The sequence below is a fragment of the Anas platyrhynchos genome, chromosome 9 (genome assembly GCF_047663525.1).
Source record: "Anas platyrhynchos isolate ZD024472 breed Pekin duck chromosome 9, IASCAAS_PekinDuck_T2T, whole genome shotgun sequence".
NCBI classification, from domain to species: domain Eukaryota; kingdom Metazoa; phylum Chordata; class Aves; order Anseriformes; family Anatidae; genus Anas; species Anas platyrhynchos.
The window spans coordinates 17,976,734-17,996,523 of record NC_092595.1 but is presented as its reverse complement, the minus strand read 5'-3'; the positions used below and the strand labels follow the sequence as shown (position 1 = coordinate 17,996,523).

Genomic DNA, 19,790 nt, shown 5'->3' with positions numbered 1-19,790 from the left:
ACACACTGATGATAGCCCCCTGCTCCTGTTTTTTTTTGACAGACTATATACACAGTGAGCTAACTTTAACGTGACATTGCTCCCATTGTGCAAACAGCTCTATCTACTAGGAATGTGCCAATTAGGCTCTGCAGGTCCAATTCACGCCATAAACACATGTCACAACAGCAAGCTGAATTTACCAATTTGCTTTCAATTCCTGCTGTTGTCTTCCTTCTCCAACTTCCAACTCCCGTTTTCATTTAAAACAAAACAAACAGGCTTTCCAGCAAGCAAGGCTATGACTTAGGGAGGAAACAAACCAAAAACAAACCAACCAACAACAAGAAACCAACCCACCTCAAAAACAAACAAACAAAAAGTGGATCTGATCCTTTGCTGAGCATTCACTTTTCCTATCTTTTCCAAACTCATATAAGAGAAAAACATTCCGATGCCAACTTCATCCACAATTACCCGTATTTCAGAAACTAGCCACAACCCAAAATGTCACCTTCTTCCCAGCTCCCAGTGGGAAAAACATCTCTAGGTTTATTGAAACACGCCAATTTTTACAATACGCTGGTTTCCAATCTGCAGTGACACTGCTTGGCCTGGAGGCCTTTCGAGCTCTGGTGATTTTTGGTTAGCACCGGCACACCCAGCTTACACAGATGTTCCAGCTGCCCCGCTCCTTGTTCATCTGCTAGGCACAGACTCAAACTGGGTTCACTGCAAAACTCTGCCATTGCTCAACTTACGTCAATGTTGGCAGAATAAAAAGTATATAGAGAGAGATATTAAGGTGTTTACCTCGAGATCAAACCAAATCCTAGAAGAGCAGGATCCTATTCCATCTGCCTCCTACAAGGAAGGAAAAAAGATACATGCTCCAAGTGATGTCATTAGTGACTTCCCCAGCCATATGAAATGCTATCACCTCAAGCTCATTACAACCTACAAATGCTACAATCTATTTGTAGATTGAAATCTACAAATGCTCAAGGAAATACAAGCATAATGGCATGAAATGGCGTTCAGTCAGGCATGCCCAAGGCTAACAACCACAATACTCTTTTACACATAAGTTGCATTACTGGGTGCATGAGGCAGTTGTTTTTAATTTGATAAATTACCACATGTAATTTCACTGACACTGTCATTTTAACAGTGAGCTACTGCTACAACATTCAGCACCTGAACAACCAGAATGTGTGGCGAATTCAGCCTACGGGATGAGGCCTGCCACAGGCAGCCTCCCTGCCACGTTCCTTCCCCAGGAGGCCCAGCCCCACACTCCTCCTCAGGCTGGGTCCCAGAACCAAGACAGAAGTGCCCCGCTCCGTGAAACCTTGAAATACATTAAATTAACTTTGCTACAAGGCCTCTATTCAGTTCGAGTAGGCCCCATAGCCACTTACAGAGAAAAACAAGGTGCTCATGTCTCGAAAACCTCCTGTGGTACACACAGCCAGTGGGGAGTGGACGGCTGTGAGGAGGTGTCAGAATGGCACTGGGCCGTGGCCAGCTCCAACCAGCCGGGTGGTGCCGGTGTCTGGAGGGAGGAAAGGTACTTCCCCAAGTGCTTAGTTGCTCCTCTTCCTGCTTTTCAGTAGCACCTCCATCAAGAATTAAAAGTCGGTTCACTGGCAAAAACTTCATGTGAAATTGCATGTTTGAGGCCAGTTTGCCTGCAGCAACTCCAAAATCGTCACTCGATCCTGTTTTCCTGGCAGGAGCCAGGCTGCCCCTACCAACTGGCACCTGGATACAGGTCTAAGCAGGTGGACTTGAAGTGACATCTTAAAGCCTCCAGAAGTATGAGTAATTTTCTGTCATCTGCCACTCGTGTGCTGCTTGTCAAGGATACGATGGGACAGACAGCTTTTTTATAACCTCACTGATCAATTTGCCACTGGAGTCAGAGGTACCAGAGGAGCACAGTAGCTCCAGGTGACAGTCTTGCAAATGTCATTGTGTCTTGCAGCACTACACCCTAAAAGCACTTTTGTACTGTCCAAATCCCATGCCTGTTTTAGAAGGAAGAGGCAGTGCAGGCAGCAGCAACACTGCTCTTTGGTGACGGTGGCCAGATGAAGGTGGCAGATGCTAAGTAGCACAGTGAGATGTACAACTTGGACTGTCACTGCAAAACCAAGGCACACCAGCTCCAGAAGCCCATGTGTCCAAAAAGGACATACATCTCCACACAGTACAGAGAGTGTAGCTGAAGTACAAAGGCAGCTAAACAAAACCCCAGAAAAGGAACTTTTGCAGTATCCCACTCCTCTTAATAAAACAAACACTAACATAATTAAATATCTTTAAAAAACAAAACAAAAAAAACAGTCTAGTCTTCCTCTACTGTGCCATTTAAAGTTGGTTTATTGCTGTCTTAAATTAAGGAAATAGTATCACATTTCAAAGACGCACCTTTCTGGCATTGCTTATTATTAATAAGTGTACACATGGCTTACTAAGGATTCGTCTATACTAGCCCACAGATCACAATACTCCCTAAAAAAGTAACAACAAAAAAAGTGTTTATGTATTTTCCCATCTTCCTTATAATGTCAAGAAGAGTTTGTGTATCTCCTGCTTTCTATATTGCAGACGTGCCTGAAAAATTTCCTCAGAGACACAACTGAAAAATAATCAACCAAAAAAACCCCTCCAGTTCCTTGTAACAATATATGGATTTGTATAATGGAGTTGAAAGTATGCCATATGAAGAATATTGAAAATATTTCCCCTTGAAAAACATGGGCAAACTACCACCACCCATCTTTAAAGAAACTCACATAAGCACAACACATGATCAAATTTCTACAGTTTAAAAGCACACTCTTATTTCTGCATTTACATCTCACTGGGTCTAGAATTTGCCAAAAAAGCACTGAAATATAGGGAAACATTGACAGACACATAAAACAGCAATGTTCACTTTCAGCATTTCAATTTTAACTGCAGTTTAGTAAGCACTGCAATAGATACAACTTTGCAGCACCAATAAACGAGTGGCACACTTTCACTGTACAAGTTGAGAAAAGAAGCATGAAAATTTGACTTTTCAAAGACTATATACATTTGTTAACAAAGCTGTATCAGGGCTGAGTTACTAACATTGCAGAGAAATATCCTAATAGAGGGAGAAAGATGCTAGCAACACATTTCAATTAGTGAATAGTTGAAGCATGTTCAAGTTTCATCTGTCTGGAAGACCGAAACATCAATAAGCATTTTGCTAAGAATCCTGTTGATTTTTCTGCCACTGTATACAGGGCTTAAACACCAAAAAAAAAAAAAAAAAAAAAAGGCAAATAAATGCAGACCTTTCTAATCATGCCTATAACTGTTAGCAATTAAAATTTCATACAGCTCTCCTCTATCAAACTTCAAATATATACAGAAATTATATTTAGCAAATGTAATAGATGCATTTTTTTCCCCTAAATAGGAAGACCTAGAGATATAAGGTAAAATTGTAGAGTTTTTCAAAAGCACCAAGTTGAAGACTTCCCCTCATGAGAGAAAAAAGCACACCTTAGTCAATGGCAGTCTTGCAGTCATGCTGATACCAACCCTCCTCCAATCTGAGGCAACTAAGTAGTATGAAAAGCCCAACCCTTCCTATGCCTTCTTCATTCTAGCTGAATTTGACAGTAAGAAATCTAAATGCAACCTACTTTTTCTAGAAAATATAACTGGACTGCCGGCTAACTTCACAGACTAGAAGTGCCTTCTAATAGTTTTCAGGTCATTCTACTCACAAAGAATTTGCTTTATTAAGGCAGAAAATCAATTAATTAAGAATCAGAAATTAACTTTGCTTTGACTACAAAAAGTTTTTTGTTACAAAACTGTGAGTGTTAAAAGCACAGACATCCAGGGATAATGGGAGGACAGGGAGCCCTCAGAACTGGAAATCATTTTTGCCTGCTGACACCTGCCTTTAGGACAATAATTTATCCTCTTTGCCCTTTATTCTCACCAACTTTAAAATTCCTAGTACTAAAGAGCTCACACTATTATCTTCATGTGTGTACAAATGCTTGAGAGGATGGGAATCTAATCTTGGATGTAACTGAATACTGACAGAAAAGCACTGCTTAAAACAGAACATGTCTGGAGTCATTGGAGTATAGAGAACTGTAAAATTAATGCTATAATAGCAAGGAAGTAATCCAATCAAGTAAATCATATTATGCAAATCATATAATCAAACAATAGCGAGTGAATTGTGACTACCTGAAATCCAAGTTTATTTACTACATATTGCAAATTTACTTACAAATTTTTCAAATGAATTCACTTCTTCAAGCTAAATTTGGAAAGATTCAAAAGGCATCAAATTGTCTACCTGTCAGTTCTTGGAACCTGAAGATAATGGTGTATGCTAATCATTGCTTTTAAATACAGATTTAGTCAATTGAGACAAAGCCCACTGATCTGACAAGCAAGCCATCTTCTCTTTAGGCTCATCTGAAACACTTGATTTTACAATTTACAACACTTGATTTACAATTACTTTTAGGCTTATCTGCTTTGGCTGTTTCTCCCATATGGACACTTCAGAATAGTAAATCCAAATAGATTATGAATGACTTGTACTGCAAAAGCTACCTTCATGTAACAAACACAGATATTGAAAAGATGAACAATAGCTTTCTGATCAGAGTCAGACTATTTTAAGAGCCACCCAACTCTGGCTTCTCAGACACAGCCTCGATCCAACAGCAGAACTGTTACTCAGTTACCTTATATTTGGAAAGCCGAGCAAGTATCACAGAGTAGTGTGTTAATAGCAAAACAACTCTGTAAGGTGAGCTGTACCACAGCTAAGAGTTCAGACACTTGAAACACTAGCTCCCCTAAATTCAATGCTTAATGCACTGCACTGTGATTAATTGCTTACACACATCAAAACGGAACACTGATTAAACTGTAAACTATATCCGTTTTTGTAACAACTCTCCCCACTGCAAAGAAAAAGACGTACTGTATGTACAGATGCCTTGCTTGTAGTCCACAGGTATAATGGACATGCTATTCCTATCAGCAGAGCTTCAAGTACTAGAGCTTCATATTCAGCTGAACAAACTTCTGCTTTAAGGAGTTCCTACCAGATGCTGCATACATATTTGAAAGTAGATAAGCCCAAACTAACAATGAAGGTTCTCTGTAAAACCACCAACTAAGTATCTCCCCCAGGTAGTCAGCTTTAGAGCTGAGACCTGCTTTGCCTGCTACAGGGAAATGGCAATCAGCAGCAAGTCATGGATCTCTTGAGAGCAGACCCCAGTGACTGATGAGGCCACTGGATCACAAACAGTGAAAAAAATGGTGAAAAATCAGGTTTGATCAAGGGACAGTTTTTTTTTTTTTATTTTATTTTATCCCCAGAGGAGAGAGCCTCAATGCATTATGAGAAAAACAACTAGTTAGAGAACAGAGAAAGAATTGTGCTGTTTCTGGCATGTCCTTCCTTCAGCTTTTCTCTGGGGGCCCAACAGTCATACACTGAAAACTCAGAACACAGAACAATGTAAACCCCAAGGGACAGCACATCTCTACTAAGTCATCTATGGCATGGCTTGTGTCACTTGCTCCCCTGATGCAGACACTTAGAAATTTGTCTCAAAATAAACATCTCTGCTTCTAACAGTTATCATGCCTGATGCTGCTCTTGATAATCCCACTGTGTTTTCTTGACCAATTTCATTCTTCCAGACACATTATCCTGTATCCATGTTGCATTTATATCTTGCATATGCTTTCATTTTAAGAGGTGTTATGTGTATAAATGTACCTTAGCAAGGCAAATCTTTGAAACACATACCTGAAGAGAGCAGCAGAACAACACCGAGCAGATGACAACAGAAGTCTTGCTTGGATTCTTGCTCATGAACCGACTTCGAGCTAGGCTGAGAAGCCTAAAATCCACTATTTTGTAGATAATCAAGAGACATAGGAAATGAACAGGAATCTTTCACTGGTAATACCACGCATTCGTTCCAAAGGATTAACTTCATTTCAGTAGCTTCCCAGTTCAACCACTTAAGGGAAGACTTATTTCTTGCATTTTGAATCAAACAAGGACATTTATCTGGTATTCTGTATTACTGAGAAATGGCAAGTTGAAACAAAAACAGCTAACACTTTACATTTTGCGCATCTGAATTGTGGTTTTAGCTAAGAAAATGATAGAAACAGAGCAGCATATCTCCTACAAACTTATCAGAGATAAACTTGAATTCGTGGCCATACTGTGAGCTATATGTGTATTACAGACATGGATTATAAAGACAAGGTAGGAAGTTATGGATCTATCACAGACAAGTGTCTTACCATCTACAGCAGCCCTCTAGACTTCAGCTCCTTCCAATATTATTCAAATGTTTCCAATGGGATAATGAAAAAAAACAACTGAACCCTACTTTTAACACTTTCTGTACGCTAAAGACACTTTCCCTTCTCTGAGCTTTTGTATTCTTCACATATCATACACCCTTCTTTATAATGACAATTTGGAAAATTCTTCCCATTCTGAGTAAATTAGCTTTGAAAAAAAAGATACTGTTTGGTACCGTTACGCATGCATGCATACTCAGACCTGAGTATACACACTCACAGCTAAACTTCCCAAAGAAACTAGATGATCAGTCTAAGGGAATGAAATACAATTTTCATGAATGAAAAACCAAATCTGCAAAAACAGCTCTTCATGCTCTGAACACCTCAATTGCTCCTTGGAGAGTCCAAGTCAGGAGTTAAAACTCTACACGCTGTGTGCAGTAAATGTACAGTTAAAACAACAGTTGCTTTTGGTCTGTATCCCATCTCTTTGAGCAAACCTGTTTCTGTAGAGCCTTTGGGAAATTAAGAACTACCTTTTAAGATGGGCTCATGGCCAGGCTTTCAAGCACAACAAGTAGAATTCAGGCTAGACCTACTATAGTTATGAAATGCAATCTAATTAAACTATCCTTCCTAATCCAGTAATCTTATGTTACTTCCACCACTGTAAATTAGCATACATGTTATATACTTGTATAAAATAGAGTATATAATTATAAACACACACAGAAGTTTAGAGCAATGCCTCCAACAAAAAGACATGCCAAATACACATCTCCTTCCTTTAGTATGGGCATTGTCATGTGAATATAACCATATGAGGTTTTATATAATTATAAAACATTACTTGTATTAACGCAATTGGCTGCCGTATCTGCATTGTGTTAACTGCAACTGTAACAGAATTTGGTTTTAATCATTATTAAAGCAACAGTTGAAAAAAATCCTAGGTTAAAATGATAATAAAAAAGCATGAACCAACTGCACTAAAACTGCTCAATGGAAGCATATTGAGTGGAATAATGCTTCAATTTAGGACCTTAGCATTTTGGAAGAAGTCCGTGCAGTATGGGGATGTGAACTTAACCAGCACATACAATCATGTTTTTCTCTTTTAAGAATTAAATTTATGATCTGTTCTCTTTAGTGACCAGTGATAAGACCTGAGGGAACAGTGTCAAGCTAAGGCAGGAGAGGTTCAGGCTGAATATCAGGAAGAGGTTCTTCACTGAGAGGGTGGTCGCACACTGGAACAGCCTCCCCAGAGACGCAGTCATGGCACCAAGTCTGCCAGGGCTTAAGAAGTGTTTGGACTGTGCACTTAGTCACATGGTCTGAATTTTTGGGTAGACCTGTGTGGTGCCAGGAGTTGGACTTGATGATCCTTGTGGGTCCTTTCCAACTCGGGATATTCTATGATTCTATATAATCGCCATTCCTCATGAGTTCTGAATCTAGACTCAGAAAATGTGAGAGAACTGTTTTGCATTTCCTAGGAAACAAATTATATGGTCTATCCTCTCTATTCCTGATGTCTGTTTTCCTGAAGCATTGCATTGAACCAGGGAACTGTTACTGTGCATGTGTTGAGGCTGGAAATATCTGCTTTGCTGCTGCACTACTTAGAGTTCTCAACATGAACTCTAAGTTCTCTATACTCGCAGGCTAGCACACAAACTGCAACCTGCTTCACCTTAGCACTGGGAAACACTGAAACGGTGTCTCCTGAAGAACGGAAAATGCTATTCCATCAGTACTTGGTTGGTCACAGCTCAAGTCACAAACTGTAAATTCACAATCTGAGATTAGACTTTCTAACACTTGCTTTACCCCTGTAAAATATAAGCCCATTGCCACCAAATTGAAAAGTGAGAAGTACTTCTTCTTGTGCTCACTGAAGACAAAAGATTTTCCATTTATTGAAAGGCACAGGAAAGATTTTGCTGCTAGGTTTCCACAAGCAGTATGTACAAATAAACTATTTTTAATTAGTAAATAGCCTCATCAACACAATCAAGTGGTTTGTAACATATGCATGTCTAGCACCTTTTGCTGGAGGTAAGATAAAACAATACCTTGTTTTAAAGTGCACACTTCACTTCCATCCACCCAGCAGAACAAAGGGAGGGGCACAGTGCAGCAGGCATCTCATTACAGCCTAGATAACAAAGTTACCTGTCAAATGTAGCAGTACAGGTTAACGAAGATACCTGTCAAACACAGCAGTACAAACTCCACAGCTAGGAACTGAAGTTACCTCTGCCCATCCTGTGTACATTTAGGACAAGCCCATACTATGCCTTCACAGTCAGGTGCCCATTGCTACTGTTAATTATGCTAACAGAATTAATATACTGCTAGCAAACCTAACCAAATTACAGAGTTCACCTCACTTTGATGCACTGAGGTATTCTAGCATCTTTTCTTGTGTGTTTCTCAACCTTGCTGCCTGAGCATGCATGATAACAGATTTTCACAGAAGTGTAATAGTCAATGCCAGCTGAAATTAACCCTGCTGTTTAGTCAACAGGGCTGTAGCAGCTCCTTGGACAAGAAACTGTAAGCTAAGATTTCTCTGTAGAAATCTTATCTCAAGAACCATACATTGGCATGGAAGGTATGTCATTAAAGCAACCAAAAAAGAAGGTCTATATTGAAATTCAATCCTCAGCTAAATTCTCTGCTTACACGATCATTAACTTAGTTCTTCTTCACCTCTTAATTTATACAGGTGATTCTGAGCTCCCTGCTAACCATGTAGAATATCCTCTTTGATGGAGGAGGATAAAGCAACAGTGGCACAGAAAAGAATTTCACTTTTATATGTTGGTAGAAATTTTAGAAACAATTCAAAATTGTCACTGCCTCTCATAACTCTAGTTTTCCTTTAATAGTTAAAGGATCAGATTTTGTTTGAGGACAAAAATATTCCCTGATGAAATCTGACATAGTGGCTGAGAAACTTTAGGCACCATATTTAACACAAAGCAATTCAAGAATTTTTCTAATTTTTTTTTAATAAAATCCCAAATCTTTCTGATGAGCCCAATATAAATCCTAACACTTGATTTGCTTAAAAGATAAATAAATCAAAACATATTGCAAAAATTGTGGCAGATACATCAACCCAAAAGGTTACCACTAATTAATCTATTGAAAAAGCTATTTAACATCATTTACCACCACCATGGCAAATATGACAGGTTTACAAATTAACATATTGAATGCTTAATGTTAACATCCATGTTCTGTCAGGTCCTCCTGTGACTACTCGAAATGTAGCTTGGATTGCTGTAACTATTAAGTACTCCTGGTAAATAAAATTGCTTTACCCTGGAATTATGGCAGTATGAACACTATCTTAATTATAGCTGTTTTAGAGCCTCATCTATCAATCAGTTATGAGCAACACTTCTAAAGGTTCACAAACAGAAGAGTAAAGAACCAGCATCCACCCAATGGACCAATGTCAACATAGTCAGTTGCCTTGCATGTCTCAGAAAGATGTGTTGAGCCTAGGCACAATCTCAGACATAAAAAGATGATCAGGAAAGCTGAGTAAATTAAGTGGAAACGTCATCATTCAGGCTTTGGAAGCCTTATCTGTACACAGGATAAATGGTACCAACAATCACTTCCTCCAGTCACAACCAAGCCAACATCTGTGACACTGCACAATGAATTCTCAGTTTGAACTAATACTAGAAAAAACACAAGAGCTATGAAGAAGTTCAGGGGTAGGAGGGTGTTTACATGTGATTGTTCTGGAAAAAAAATAATGTATTGTTTTCTACCAATATTAATTCTCTTGGAATCCAGTGAAACTTTTAGGTCATAGTGCATAGCACTGTACATGTAGTTACATGCAAGTAAAGTGGACTTCTGCATGGGATATGATAATTAAAAAATATCCATTCTCTTGTATTATTGTGGCAAGCATGTTTCTAAGTTACATTTCCAACTATTGCAACGCAATAACCAGCACAGACTTCAGGCATCATGTCGTTCTGCTAACTTTAAGAGCTGGAAAAGATAAAAGTAGATCCCTCTCCCTCATTTCCTAGGCCTAACATCAGTGACTGGGTGTTGATAAGGCCACTGTCAGCATTGTACTTTATTGTTAGTTTAAAAACTACTGCTGTTCCAGTGCTAACCTTAAGTATTCCTCCATGGGATCAGAGTTGCTAATAATAAAAATTATTAAAAGGGAACATTTACTTCTGCAGAAAGCACAGACTGCAGTAACTGTCAAGTTCTGAAAATCAGGATAGAATTGCTATACAAAACAATGTGCAGCACAAGATCCTAAGCCTGAGGGCAATACAGAAGGCAAAACTACTTCATTACTTGCTTGTCAAAACTAGAAGCCAAGACAAAGAGATCTGAAGGCACAGGGACAGTGACGGCAGCAAGAGTCTGGATAGCAGGAAAGCATCAAGACTGCAGAGGACTAAGGCTGGACATGCAAACTGCTTCACTTTTATTATCACCAAAGGAAGAAAAGCAGAATGAAGACAGCTGCAAAATTGCATTGAACTCCATCAAGGTAGTGAAGGTCAAACTCGGCAAGAGACAATGCATTCTAATGAATACTTCCTCAGCTCCTGGAAGATTAGATTCAGCACATCTTTAAATCCCACCAATATATTAAGCTGTTCCAAAAAAGAATCTATCACACATGCAAACTGTAAAAATATCTTATTTGTCTTGGCAGAGTTTGTCATATAAGTTTCTAAAGTCTTAGCACAGGCATCTATAAACAGGAAGAAAAAAAAATGTAACAGGAACCACCAGTGCAAATAAACAGAGTTAACAGTCAATACTATTCCTATAAGAAAAACAAAAAAAAAAACAAAAAAAAAAACTTCAAATTTGTGTTAAGCATACGAGCAGCAAGTTTTCTGCTAATAATGACCAGATCTGCTCATTAACAAGCTAACAAAGCTAGTCATGGATTGTACATTGATAGTAACTGAAAGTCACAGACTTGATACTGGGACATGCATCCTGTGTGCTACTTTAGATAGCACCTCATACTGCAAGCTTTGTGACACTAGACCTAACGCATTTCTGAATGACAGCGTAAACAACTGAGGCTCAATTTACAACAACACTGTCCCATTTGCAAACATTTTTAAGTAATATGGACTGACTAAACCTTTCTCAGGCTTTCTAATACACAGCTTTAGGACACTGCAGAAGTTAAAACACTGAGGTTCATGCTTGTGAGGTTAAATTACTATGCCAATTAACATTCCAGTAGTTCCTTTTTCATGACACTAGAACAGATGGTGATCTTGTGCAGGAAAAGTCTTCTGTTTTTTCAGCTGGTGTTTTTTCTCCATTTAAATCACTTAGGCATACTTTACCTATAGATATCACAGTTACAACATAGTATTACTACCAAAAAGATTTTAAAGAACTTACGAAGTGACCATTTCTAGTACTAAAATGAAAGAGGAATATTTTCCACATTATACATCTGCCAGCAAAATTGATGCCTTGCAAGGATGTGTCTGCAGAAGAGGAAACAAACAATTAATGGATGCGAAGACAGTGAGGGCACAACAGCTGGTAATACCCCTTTCAGAGAGAAAATATACAAAATAAACAAATTCTATGCACAGTGCTCCCAGCTGATAATCTAGCTATAAAATACACTTTATGTTTGCCAGTTAACAGACCGTGAGGATGGACAGACAGATGGAAGGAAAACATGAGTTAACAGTGTAAAGGGCCACACTATTGTTGGCTGTATTTCTCTTTGACCACGTCCAAACAATTTGAATCTGGAAGACAGCTCACTCAAATTTCACAGGCAGACAGCTATCTACTATTACATGTATGGTAAGCATAATCTGCTGTTTCAGCAAACTAGATGTATTTGGTTATTTTAACATTTTTCTAAGTTCACATTTTCAACATTTAACACAATCTGCATTCAGGGTGGAACTACATTCAGAAGAGCTATGAAAAATACATCTTAAAAATAATATTCTCATATTAAAAAAAAAAAAATAGTTTAAAAGCATTCCTTCTTCACTACAGCACAGATCTTCAACTGATAGTTCTTGGTTTAAAAGCAGGCAGCCATGTCAGATCATTAGCAGAAGGTCTACCTGAGGGGTTTCCTGGGTAATTTGCAGCTTGACTGACCTATAAAACATTATAGGGATATAATTCTGCAGTACCTCGAAGTAATGGGTGTTTGTTCAGTTCAGCACTACTTAATTACTTTTCCTTTAGTTCAAAGTAAAAAGGAAATCATTTATTCTTCAAAACATTTCATGAGCTAATTTAAAATAATTGACTTCAAAAGAAAATATGAAGAAAAATGTGAAATAGTTAATATATTAAAAAGTAATAGTAGCAAAAAAGAAAACTTCTCTTTTATAGAAATAGAATAGTTTCCCCCTAAGTCAGGCATGAGCTCTGCAGCAATGCTCATCGTGGTTCAGGGAAGCATACCACAAGAAAAGAAATGTCATTAAAGCTTAAAGGATTGACATGTTTATGCTTCACATATGTAGCTATTAGTGACCAAGCCACCCTCACTGAATTCTATTATGCAATCATTAACGGTCATAAAGAAGGGCTAAAAATTATTTCAGGATTCACATGCCTTCTACAAACGCGTATTCACAGAGCAGTTTCTTAGTGGACAGGGAGGGGAGCGAAAGCACAAACCCAATGACACCGGTACTGAAGTGTTTCCACACACAGCTGTTGGTATCCTCATCTTACCCTTCATGGTTCTGAAATGAAGGGATGTAAAATTTCTTGTTTACATGTAAACTCTTAAAAAATGAAACTTTCAGATTTTGCAGAAAGGTGAAACAGATCAAGAAACAAGTCATGATATTTAAGCAGACTAATTATGTCATTTCATTTAGGCTCATCTACAAGTTACTTCCAAAACCAGAGCTGAAGTCCTTGTCATATACTTTCTGTTGTGAACAGATACAAAGGGAGAGCTATTTCTTGATACACCCACACTTCAATCCAAAAGTACATTTACGGTTGCCATTACCATGGAAAAATATTTTCTCACTGGAAAAACAAAGACTAAGCAGCATATGGAGGACTACAGTACCTTGAAATCTAAAAAGCACCTTTTCACATTTTATCAATTAAGTAGCAAATAAAGTATCTATATTGACATTTGTATACTTGGTGAGTAAAAGCATAGATGGTAGAACTTAGTATTTCTGCTAATTTCAAGTTTTCAATAATCACAACTCAGGCTTCAAATCACTCAATAACAACACGCAAAACACAAGAACCCCCCAAAAATCCAAATAAAACATTTCCCCCAAAAAAGCCAACCAACCAACCAACCAACAAAAAAACAAAAAATCAAAGCTAGTGTTAAAAAGTACTCTTTTTGTCTTCTGGTTTCTGAACCCTATGAGACCACATGGGGGAGGGAGCTTAAAGCAAGGCAATGACACAAGCACAGTTACCTACCGATCTACAGATATACTTCAGTCAAGAGAAGAGTAATCAAAATGTAAACTTAAAATTGTGAATTTGCACAATATGAAATTAGAAATTAGTACTCCCAGGCTATATAGTTTTACAGCCACTAAATATGTGATATTTAGTGGCGTCCCCCAGGGCTCGGTGCTGGGGCCAGTTCTCTTTAATATCTTAATCAATGATCTGGACGAGGGCATTGAGTGCACCCTCAGTAAGTTTGCAGATGACACCAAGTTAGGTGCGTGTGTCGATCTGCTCGAGGGTAGGAAGGCTCTGCAGGAGGATCTGGATAGGCTGCACCGATGGGCTGAGGTCAACTGCATGAAGTTCAACAAGGCCAAGTGCCGGGTCCTGCACCTGGGGTGCAATAACCCCAAGCAGAGCTACAGGCTGGGAGAGGAATGGTTGGAGAGCTGCCAGGCAGAGAAGGACCTGGGAGTGATGGTGGACAGTCGGCTGAATATGAGCCAGCAGTGTGCTCAGGTGGCCAAGAAGGCCAACGGCATCCTGGCTTGTATCAGAAACACTGTGACCAGCAGGGCTAGGGAGGTGATCGTCCCCCTGTACTCGGCTCTGGTGAGGCCGCACCTCGAGTACTGTGTTCAGTTTTGGGCCCCTCGCTACAAGAAGGACATCGAGGTGCTTGAGCGGGTCCAGAGAAGGGCGACGAAGATGGTGAGGGGCCTGGAGAACAAGTCCTACGAGGAGCGCCTGAGGGAGCTGGGCTTGTTCAGCCTGGAGAAGAGGAGGCTCAGGGGCGACCTTATTGCTCTCTACAGGGACCTTAAAGGAGGCTGTAGCGAGGTGAGGGTTGGCCTGTTCTCCCATGTGCCTGGTGACAGGACGAGGGGGAATGGGCTTAAGTTGCGCCAGGGGAGTTTTAGGTTAGATGTTAGGAAGAACTTCTTTACTGAAAGGGTTGTTAGGCACTGGAACAGGCTGCCCAGGGAAGTGGTGGAGTCACCATCCCTGGAAGTCTTCAAAAGACGTTTAGATGTAGAGCTTAGGGATATGGTTTAGTGGGGACTGTTAGCGTTAGGTCAGAGGTTGGACTCGATGATCTTGAGGTCTCTTCCGACCTAGAAATTCTGTGATTCTGTGTGATGCTGTGATATTAAGTCCTTTGAGATAATGTCAGAGCAGTGTGTACGTTGCATCTTCCCGGAACAGCACCTAAGAGTGATGCTGACTGGCCAGAGCAGGATCCAAAAGCTAATATTAAAACTAAATCCAGAATAAAGAAATGCCTAACGGGGATCAGACCTAGCCTTTACTTGGAAAACTCTATTAAATTTGAAAATCTAATTCTAAATTTGAACCATAATTTACATCCACAAGTTAAAGCGTTTGTGGTTGTAGTGGGTTTACATGCCAAGGTTTTGGTAGTGGGGGGCTGTAGGGGTGGCTTCTGTGAGAAGACTCCAGAAGCTGCCCCATGTTAGATGAGGGCCCCGCTGCTGGCCAGAGCCAAGCCAACAAGCAACGACTCTGGGAGAGCGTATTAAAGACAGGGGAAAAAAACAAAAACCAACTAAAACAAACATGTCTACACAGCAGCTGGGAGAGGGAAAGGAGTGAGAAACAGCCTTGCAGGCGCCAAGACCAGTGAAGAAGGAGAGAGGAGGAGAGGTGCTCCAGGCACGCAGCCCAAGTCCCCTGCAGCCTGTGGAGAGGCCCCTGCTGCAGCAGGCTGTCCCCCTGCAGCCCATGGAGTACCACAGTGGAGCAGGGCTCCACGCTGCAGCCCGTGGAGGAGCCCCCGCTGGAGCAGGTGGCCCTGCAGTGACAGAGGCTGTGGCCTGTGCAAGACCCCTGCCGGAGCAGATTCTGGGCCAGCCCTGTAGCCCGTGGAGAGGAGCCCATGCAAGAGCAGGGGATGGAGGGGGAGCTGCTGCCCGGGGGGGACCCAGGCTGGAGCAGTGTGCTCCTGAGGGATGGAGCCTGTGGGACGGAGCCATACTGGAGCAGTTCTCGAGGAGCTGCTGCGGGTGGGAAGCCCACGCCGGATCAGTTTGGGAAGGACGGCACCTGTGGGAGGGACCCCACGTTGGAGCAGGGGACAAGAGTGACCGAGAAGCAGCGGCAGAGACCAAGTGCTACAGACTGACCGCAGCCACCATTCCCGCATTCTCCTACGCCACTCGGGGGGAAGAGGGGGAAGAGGACGGGTGGGGGAAAGGTGTTGTTGTTGTTGTTGTTGTTTCCTTTTGTTTCTTTGTTTCTCACTTCTCTGCTTCTCCTGCAGCCCGTGAGCCATCTCCCTGTGCCCTCCTCACAAGCCACGAGGGTTTCTCCCTCGAATTTTCTCTCCCTTCCCCAGCTGAGGAGGGAACGAGACAGCAGCTGGGTGGGCACCTGGCCGCCAGCCTAGGCCAAGCCACCACGGCCATTCACGGGGATGAAGAGGCTGCACCGTGGGCTTGGAAGCCCAGGGGGTGTCTGTGAGGCTGGGGGAGCTCCTGGGCCCTGCCGCATCATCCACCACTCCATGGTCTCCTAGTGACACGGAGGGAGCACAATGACACCAGTGACACAGGCGAGTCTGGGGGGGACTTTGCGTCTCTGGTGAGCGCCAGGCGTGGAGGCAGCAGCTCCTGGCAGCGAGGCGAGGCCAGGCGAGGCGAGGAGTTGCTGCGCAGCATGGCTGCCGGAGAGGAGGAGAAGGCCCCTGAGGCACAGGAGGACGGTGAGAGCAGATGCCCCAGCAGCTCCCTGGAGGTGGAGGGCCCTGAGCACCCCCTGGGGCTGTGCAGAGCCGCTTGGGCTGTGGACACCCGGGGACGCCCTGCCAGGAGCCCCCGAGCAGGCCCTTGCGGGCGTCCCTCGGGGACACCTGCCAGGTGCTCAGTGGGGGGATGCTCTCATCCATGGCTGCCGCCCTGCCTCCCCCAGAGTGCGTGCTGTGCCACCGCTCGGACACCAGCTTGGATGGCTGCGGGCCGATGTTGCAGGTGGACGGGGTCTGCGCCCACGTGCACTGCCTGGTGAGCTCCCCGCGGCTGCCCGCGCCTTTCCCCAAGCCCTTGCCTGGCACCTGGAGCCCACAGGACTGTGGCATCCCCAGCGCGCTGCTCGCTGGCTGTCACCTCCTCCTGCTGCGCTCCCAGCACAGCCTCCCCACCACGGTCCCTATCTCCTTGCCCTGAGCAGCTGCGGGGCTTTGCTGTCTTCCAGTTTCCAGCCCAGGGCCTGTACCAGCGAGGCGCCGAAGGGGAAGGAATCTTCGGATTCCTCTGCGCGGATATCAGGCGGGTAGCGGGTCGGGCAGCTCGCAAGGTGAGGGCTTTTTTGGAGCAGACGAGGCTTGTGGCAGCTGAGCCCAAGCCCTGGCAAAGAAATCCTCGAGGCTCTGGACAAGCTCCGGGCAAGTGCCAGTGGCCCCGGCCACGTCCCTGACGGGGCTGCTGTGCTCTTTGCAGCGCTGCTGCGTCTGCCGCAAGAAGGGGGCCACCGTCGCCTGCTGGCAGAAGCGCTGCTCGCGCCGCTTCCACCTGCCCTGCAGCTCCCAGCGGGGCTGCATCTCGCAGTTCTTTGGGGACTACAGGTACGAGCTGCCCTAGCTTGGGCTGCAGCCCCCTCAGCCTGCGCCCTGCAGGCAGAGTCCCCGGTGTGGCACGCGTGGTCCCTGGCCTCACTCAACTCTTCCGTCCTCACGCAGCTCCTTCTGCTGGGAGCACCGCCCGCAGCAGAGCGTGGAGACGCTGCAGGAGGGGCACACCACGTGCATCATCTGCATGGAGGTGGTGGAGGACAGCCTCTCCTACACCACCATGGTGTGCCCCTCCTGCAAGCACGCCTGGTTCCACCGCGGCTGCATCCAGGTAGGAGGCCCTTCCCTCTGCCAGCCCGCAGGGACACCATGCGCCCGCAGCGGCGTCCTGCTCACACGGGGAGTCTCTCTTCCACAGGGACAGGCGCTTCGGGCGGGCCTCAGGCACTTTGCGTGTCCTCACTGCCGGGACCGGGAGCGCTTTCTCCCTGAGATGCTGCAGATGGGAATCCGCGTGCCCAACAAGTGCGTTCCTTCCTTCCTTCCTTCCTTCCTTCCCACCCCACTCAAGGCAGGAGAGGGCACAGCCCCAGGCCCTAATCCCTCCAGGCAGACTGTCCCCAACAAAAGGGGCTGCCTGCCTGGGGGACAGGACGATGCTGGCCTGCCGCCAGGGATGCCCCTGAGCCCTGTCCCAGCATCAGCACTGACACTTGCTGAGTGAGTGCCCCAGGAGCTCGTGACCTTTCTTTCCTACTTTCTCTTGAAGAAAGCCGGCTTGGGAGCAAGACGAGGAGGAGGAGCCGGCACTGCCGCAGCTGTATGGCCGCTGCGATGCCAGGCAGTGCCTGTACAGGGGAGGCCGCGAGCAGTGGCAAGAGGAAGGGTGAGCATCCACAGCAGCAGCTCCCCGGCTGCTGGGGGCTGTGAGCCACATCTCCAGCAAGCCGTGCAGTGGCTGCTGGGGCTCTGCCCAGGCACCTTCCCCTCTGCTGGGGCGCCGTGAGCAATGGTTCTGGAGCCTTGGGGGCCTTTGTGGCGCCACTGCCTGCTGGGCTCTGCGTGCTCACCAGCACAACTTCTTCCCCAGGCCCTGGCAGCTGCTGCTCTGCTCCTCCTGTGCCGCCAGCGGGACCCACCGCCGATGCTCCGGCCTTGGGGACACCACGCAGCAGTGGGAGTGCGCTGGCTGCGCTGGCCCGGGCACTGGCACTGGTAAGGGGCACGGCGTGCTCAGGCTCGGGGCGCCAGAGCCCTCCGTGCCCTCTGCAGGCCAGGCAGGGTGGGCACATCCGCTGACCTTCCTGCCTCCCCTTGCAGCTCCCAGCTCCTCACCCTCACCACCGGAGAGGAGAGCCGGCCGTGGCAGGGTGCTGCCCCAGCGCCACAGCCCCTACAGCCGGCCACAGCCCTGATCCCGGCCTGGGGACAGATGCTCCAGGGGGAGCACAGTGTGCTGCGGCTCGCTTTGTGCATTTGCCTGTACAAATAAAGTGGTTTTGGTTTTTTGTCTACATGATTATCGCTTCTTGAACACTCAGACTAAGACATAAATACACGCAAAACACCCACCCCTCAAAAAAGAAAAAAGAAGAAAGGAGGCACTGCTATTTAACAAAGCAGACCTGACCACCAAGCAGGAAGCTGACCCCCAGTGCTGTGCTGAGCAGAAGCAGAGCCTCAGCACGTGGGCACTTGAACAACTCGGAGAAGAGTCAAGGCAGAGACAGACCAACCAAATCAGGACTGGAGCACAAACATTTAGCCCAACACTTTTTTGGTTTTACTATCATTAAAGGAATATATTTATTAAAGAATAACTTAAAAGTGGTTGTGGCCTCGAACTACCTTCTCCTACCAGAAGCTGATGCTCAGCCTCCGCTTTGGAAGAAGGCTCTAAGCAGAGTTACCACCCAAAGACAGCAATATTCTCCTTTCAGCATTATGGATTGAAATACAGTGTCCTGTGAAGGGGCTCCAGCAAAGAGAGTTCAAGCCAAACAAGTTGCAGCAATGGTCTGGCTGCAAATAGAAGGATAGATAGAAGGTACTTCATCAATATAAGCCTCCCCGCCTCCCATACTGACACAACACCTCCTGGCTTGGTCTGGAGGCCAGCCTCGCCTCAGCTCTCCCTTGCAGTCACCAGCCAGCCTGGAGCTTCCCCTACACAGGAGGCCACAGCCCCTTCCTTGCTCAGGACCACCCCCAACCACTCCCAGCTGCAGAGGAAAGGGCCAGGTGCCCACGAAGACACACCAGGTTCACAAGACTACAAGTGCCAGGCCCAGCCCCATCGCAAGCACAGGTCTTTGCAGAAAAGGCTCTTCTTGCTCTTCCCACCACTACTAACCCTTGAGAATGCTACAGGGAGGCAGAGGATGCCCAGAAAGAAGGAAGGGACAAGAACACGACACATCAGTGGAGCCATTAAGGAAGCATCAAACCGGAGACGTCTGCAGAGGACAGAAAAGGTCTGTCAGGA

At 44.6% G+C, this 19,790-nt stretch overlaps 2 protein-coding genes across 6 annotated transcripts in view; one reads left to right on the top strand and one right to left on the bottom strand.

Moving 5' to 3' along the window:
• The window catches only part of OTOS (otospiralin), a 439,145-nt gene that overhangs the window by 203,286 nt on the left and 216,069 nt on the right, over positions 1-19,790 (bottom strand). The window lies entirely within an intron of this gene.
• On the top strand, positions 15,995-19,282 carry LOC119717727 (PHD finger protein 7-like). Of its 3 annotated transcripts, none has more exons than XM_072042557.1 (8): positions 15,995-16,501; positions 16,708-16,799; positions 16,990-17,091; positions 17,235-17,359; positions 17,474-17,636; positions 17,724-17,830; positions 18,075-18,191; positions 18,396-19,282. In XM_072042557.1, exons 1-8 carry the CDS (start codon positions 16,456-16,458, stop codon positions 18,718-18,720), a joined length of 1,077 nt encoding a protein of 358 aa, XP_071898658.1. In that variant the 5' UTR covers positions 15,995-16,455; the 3' UTR covers positions 18,721-19,282. The 3 variants fall into 3 exon arrangements, with proteins under 3 accessions (XP_071898658.1, XP_071898659.1, XP_071898657.1); XM_072042558.1 differs by having other exon boundaries at positions 17,474-17,830; positions 18,396-18,520; positions 18,626-19,282; XM_072042556.1 differs by having other exon boundaries at positions 17,474-17,830.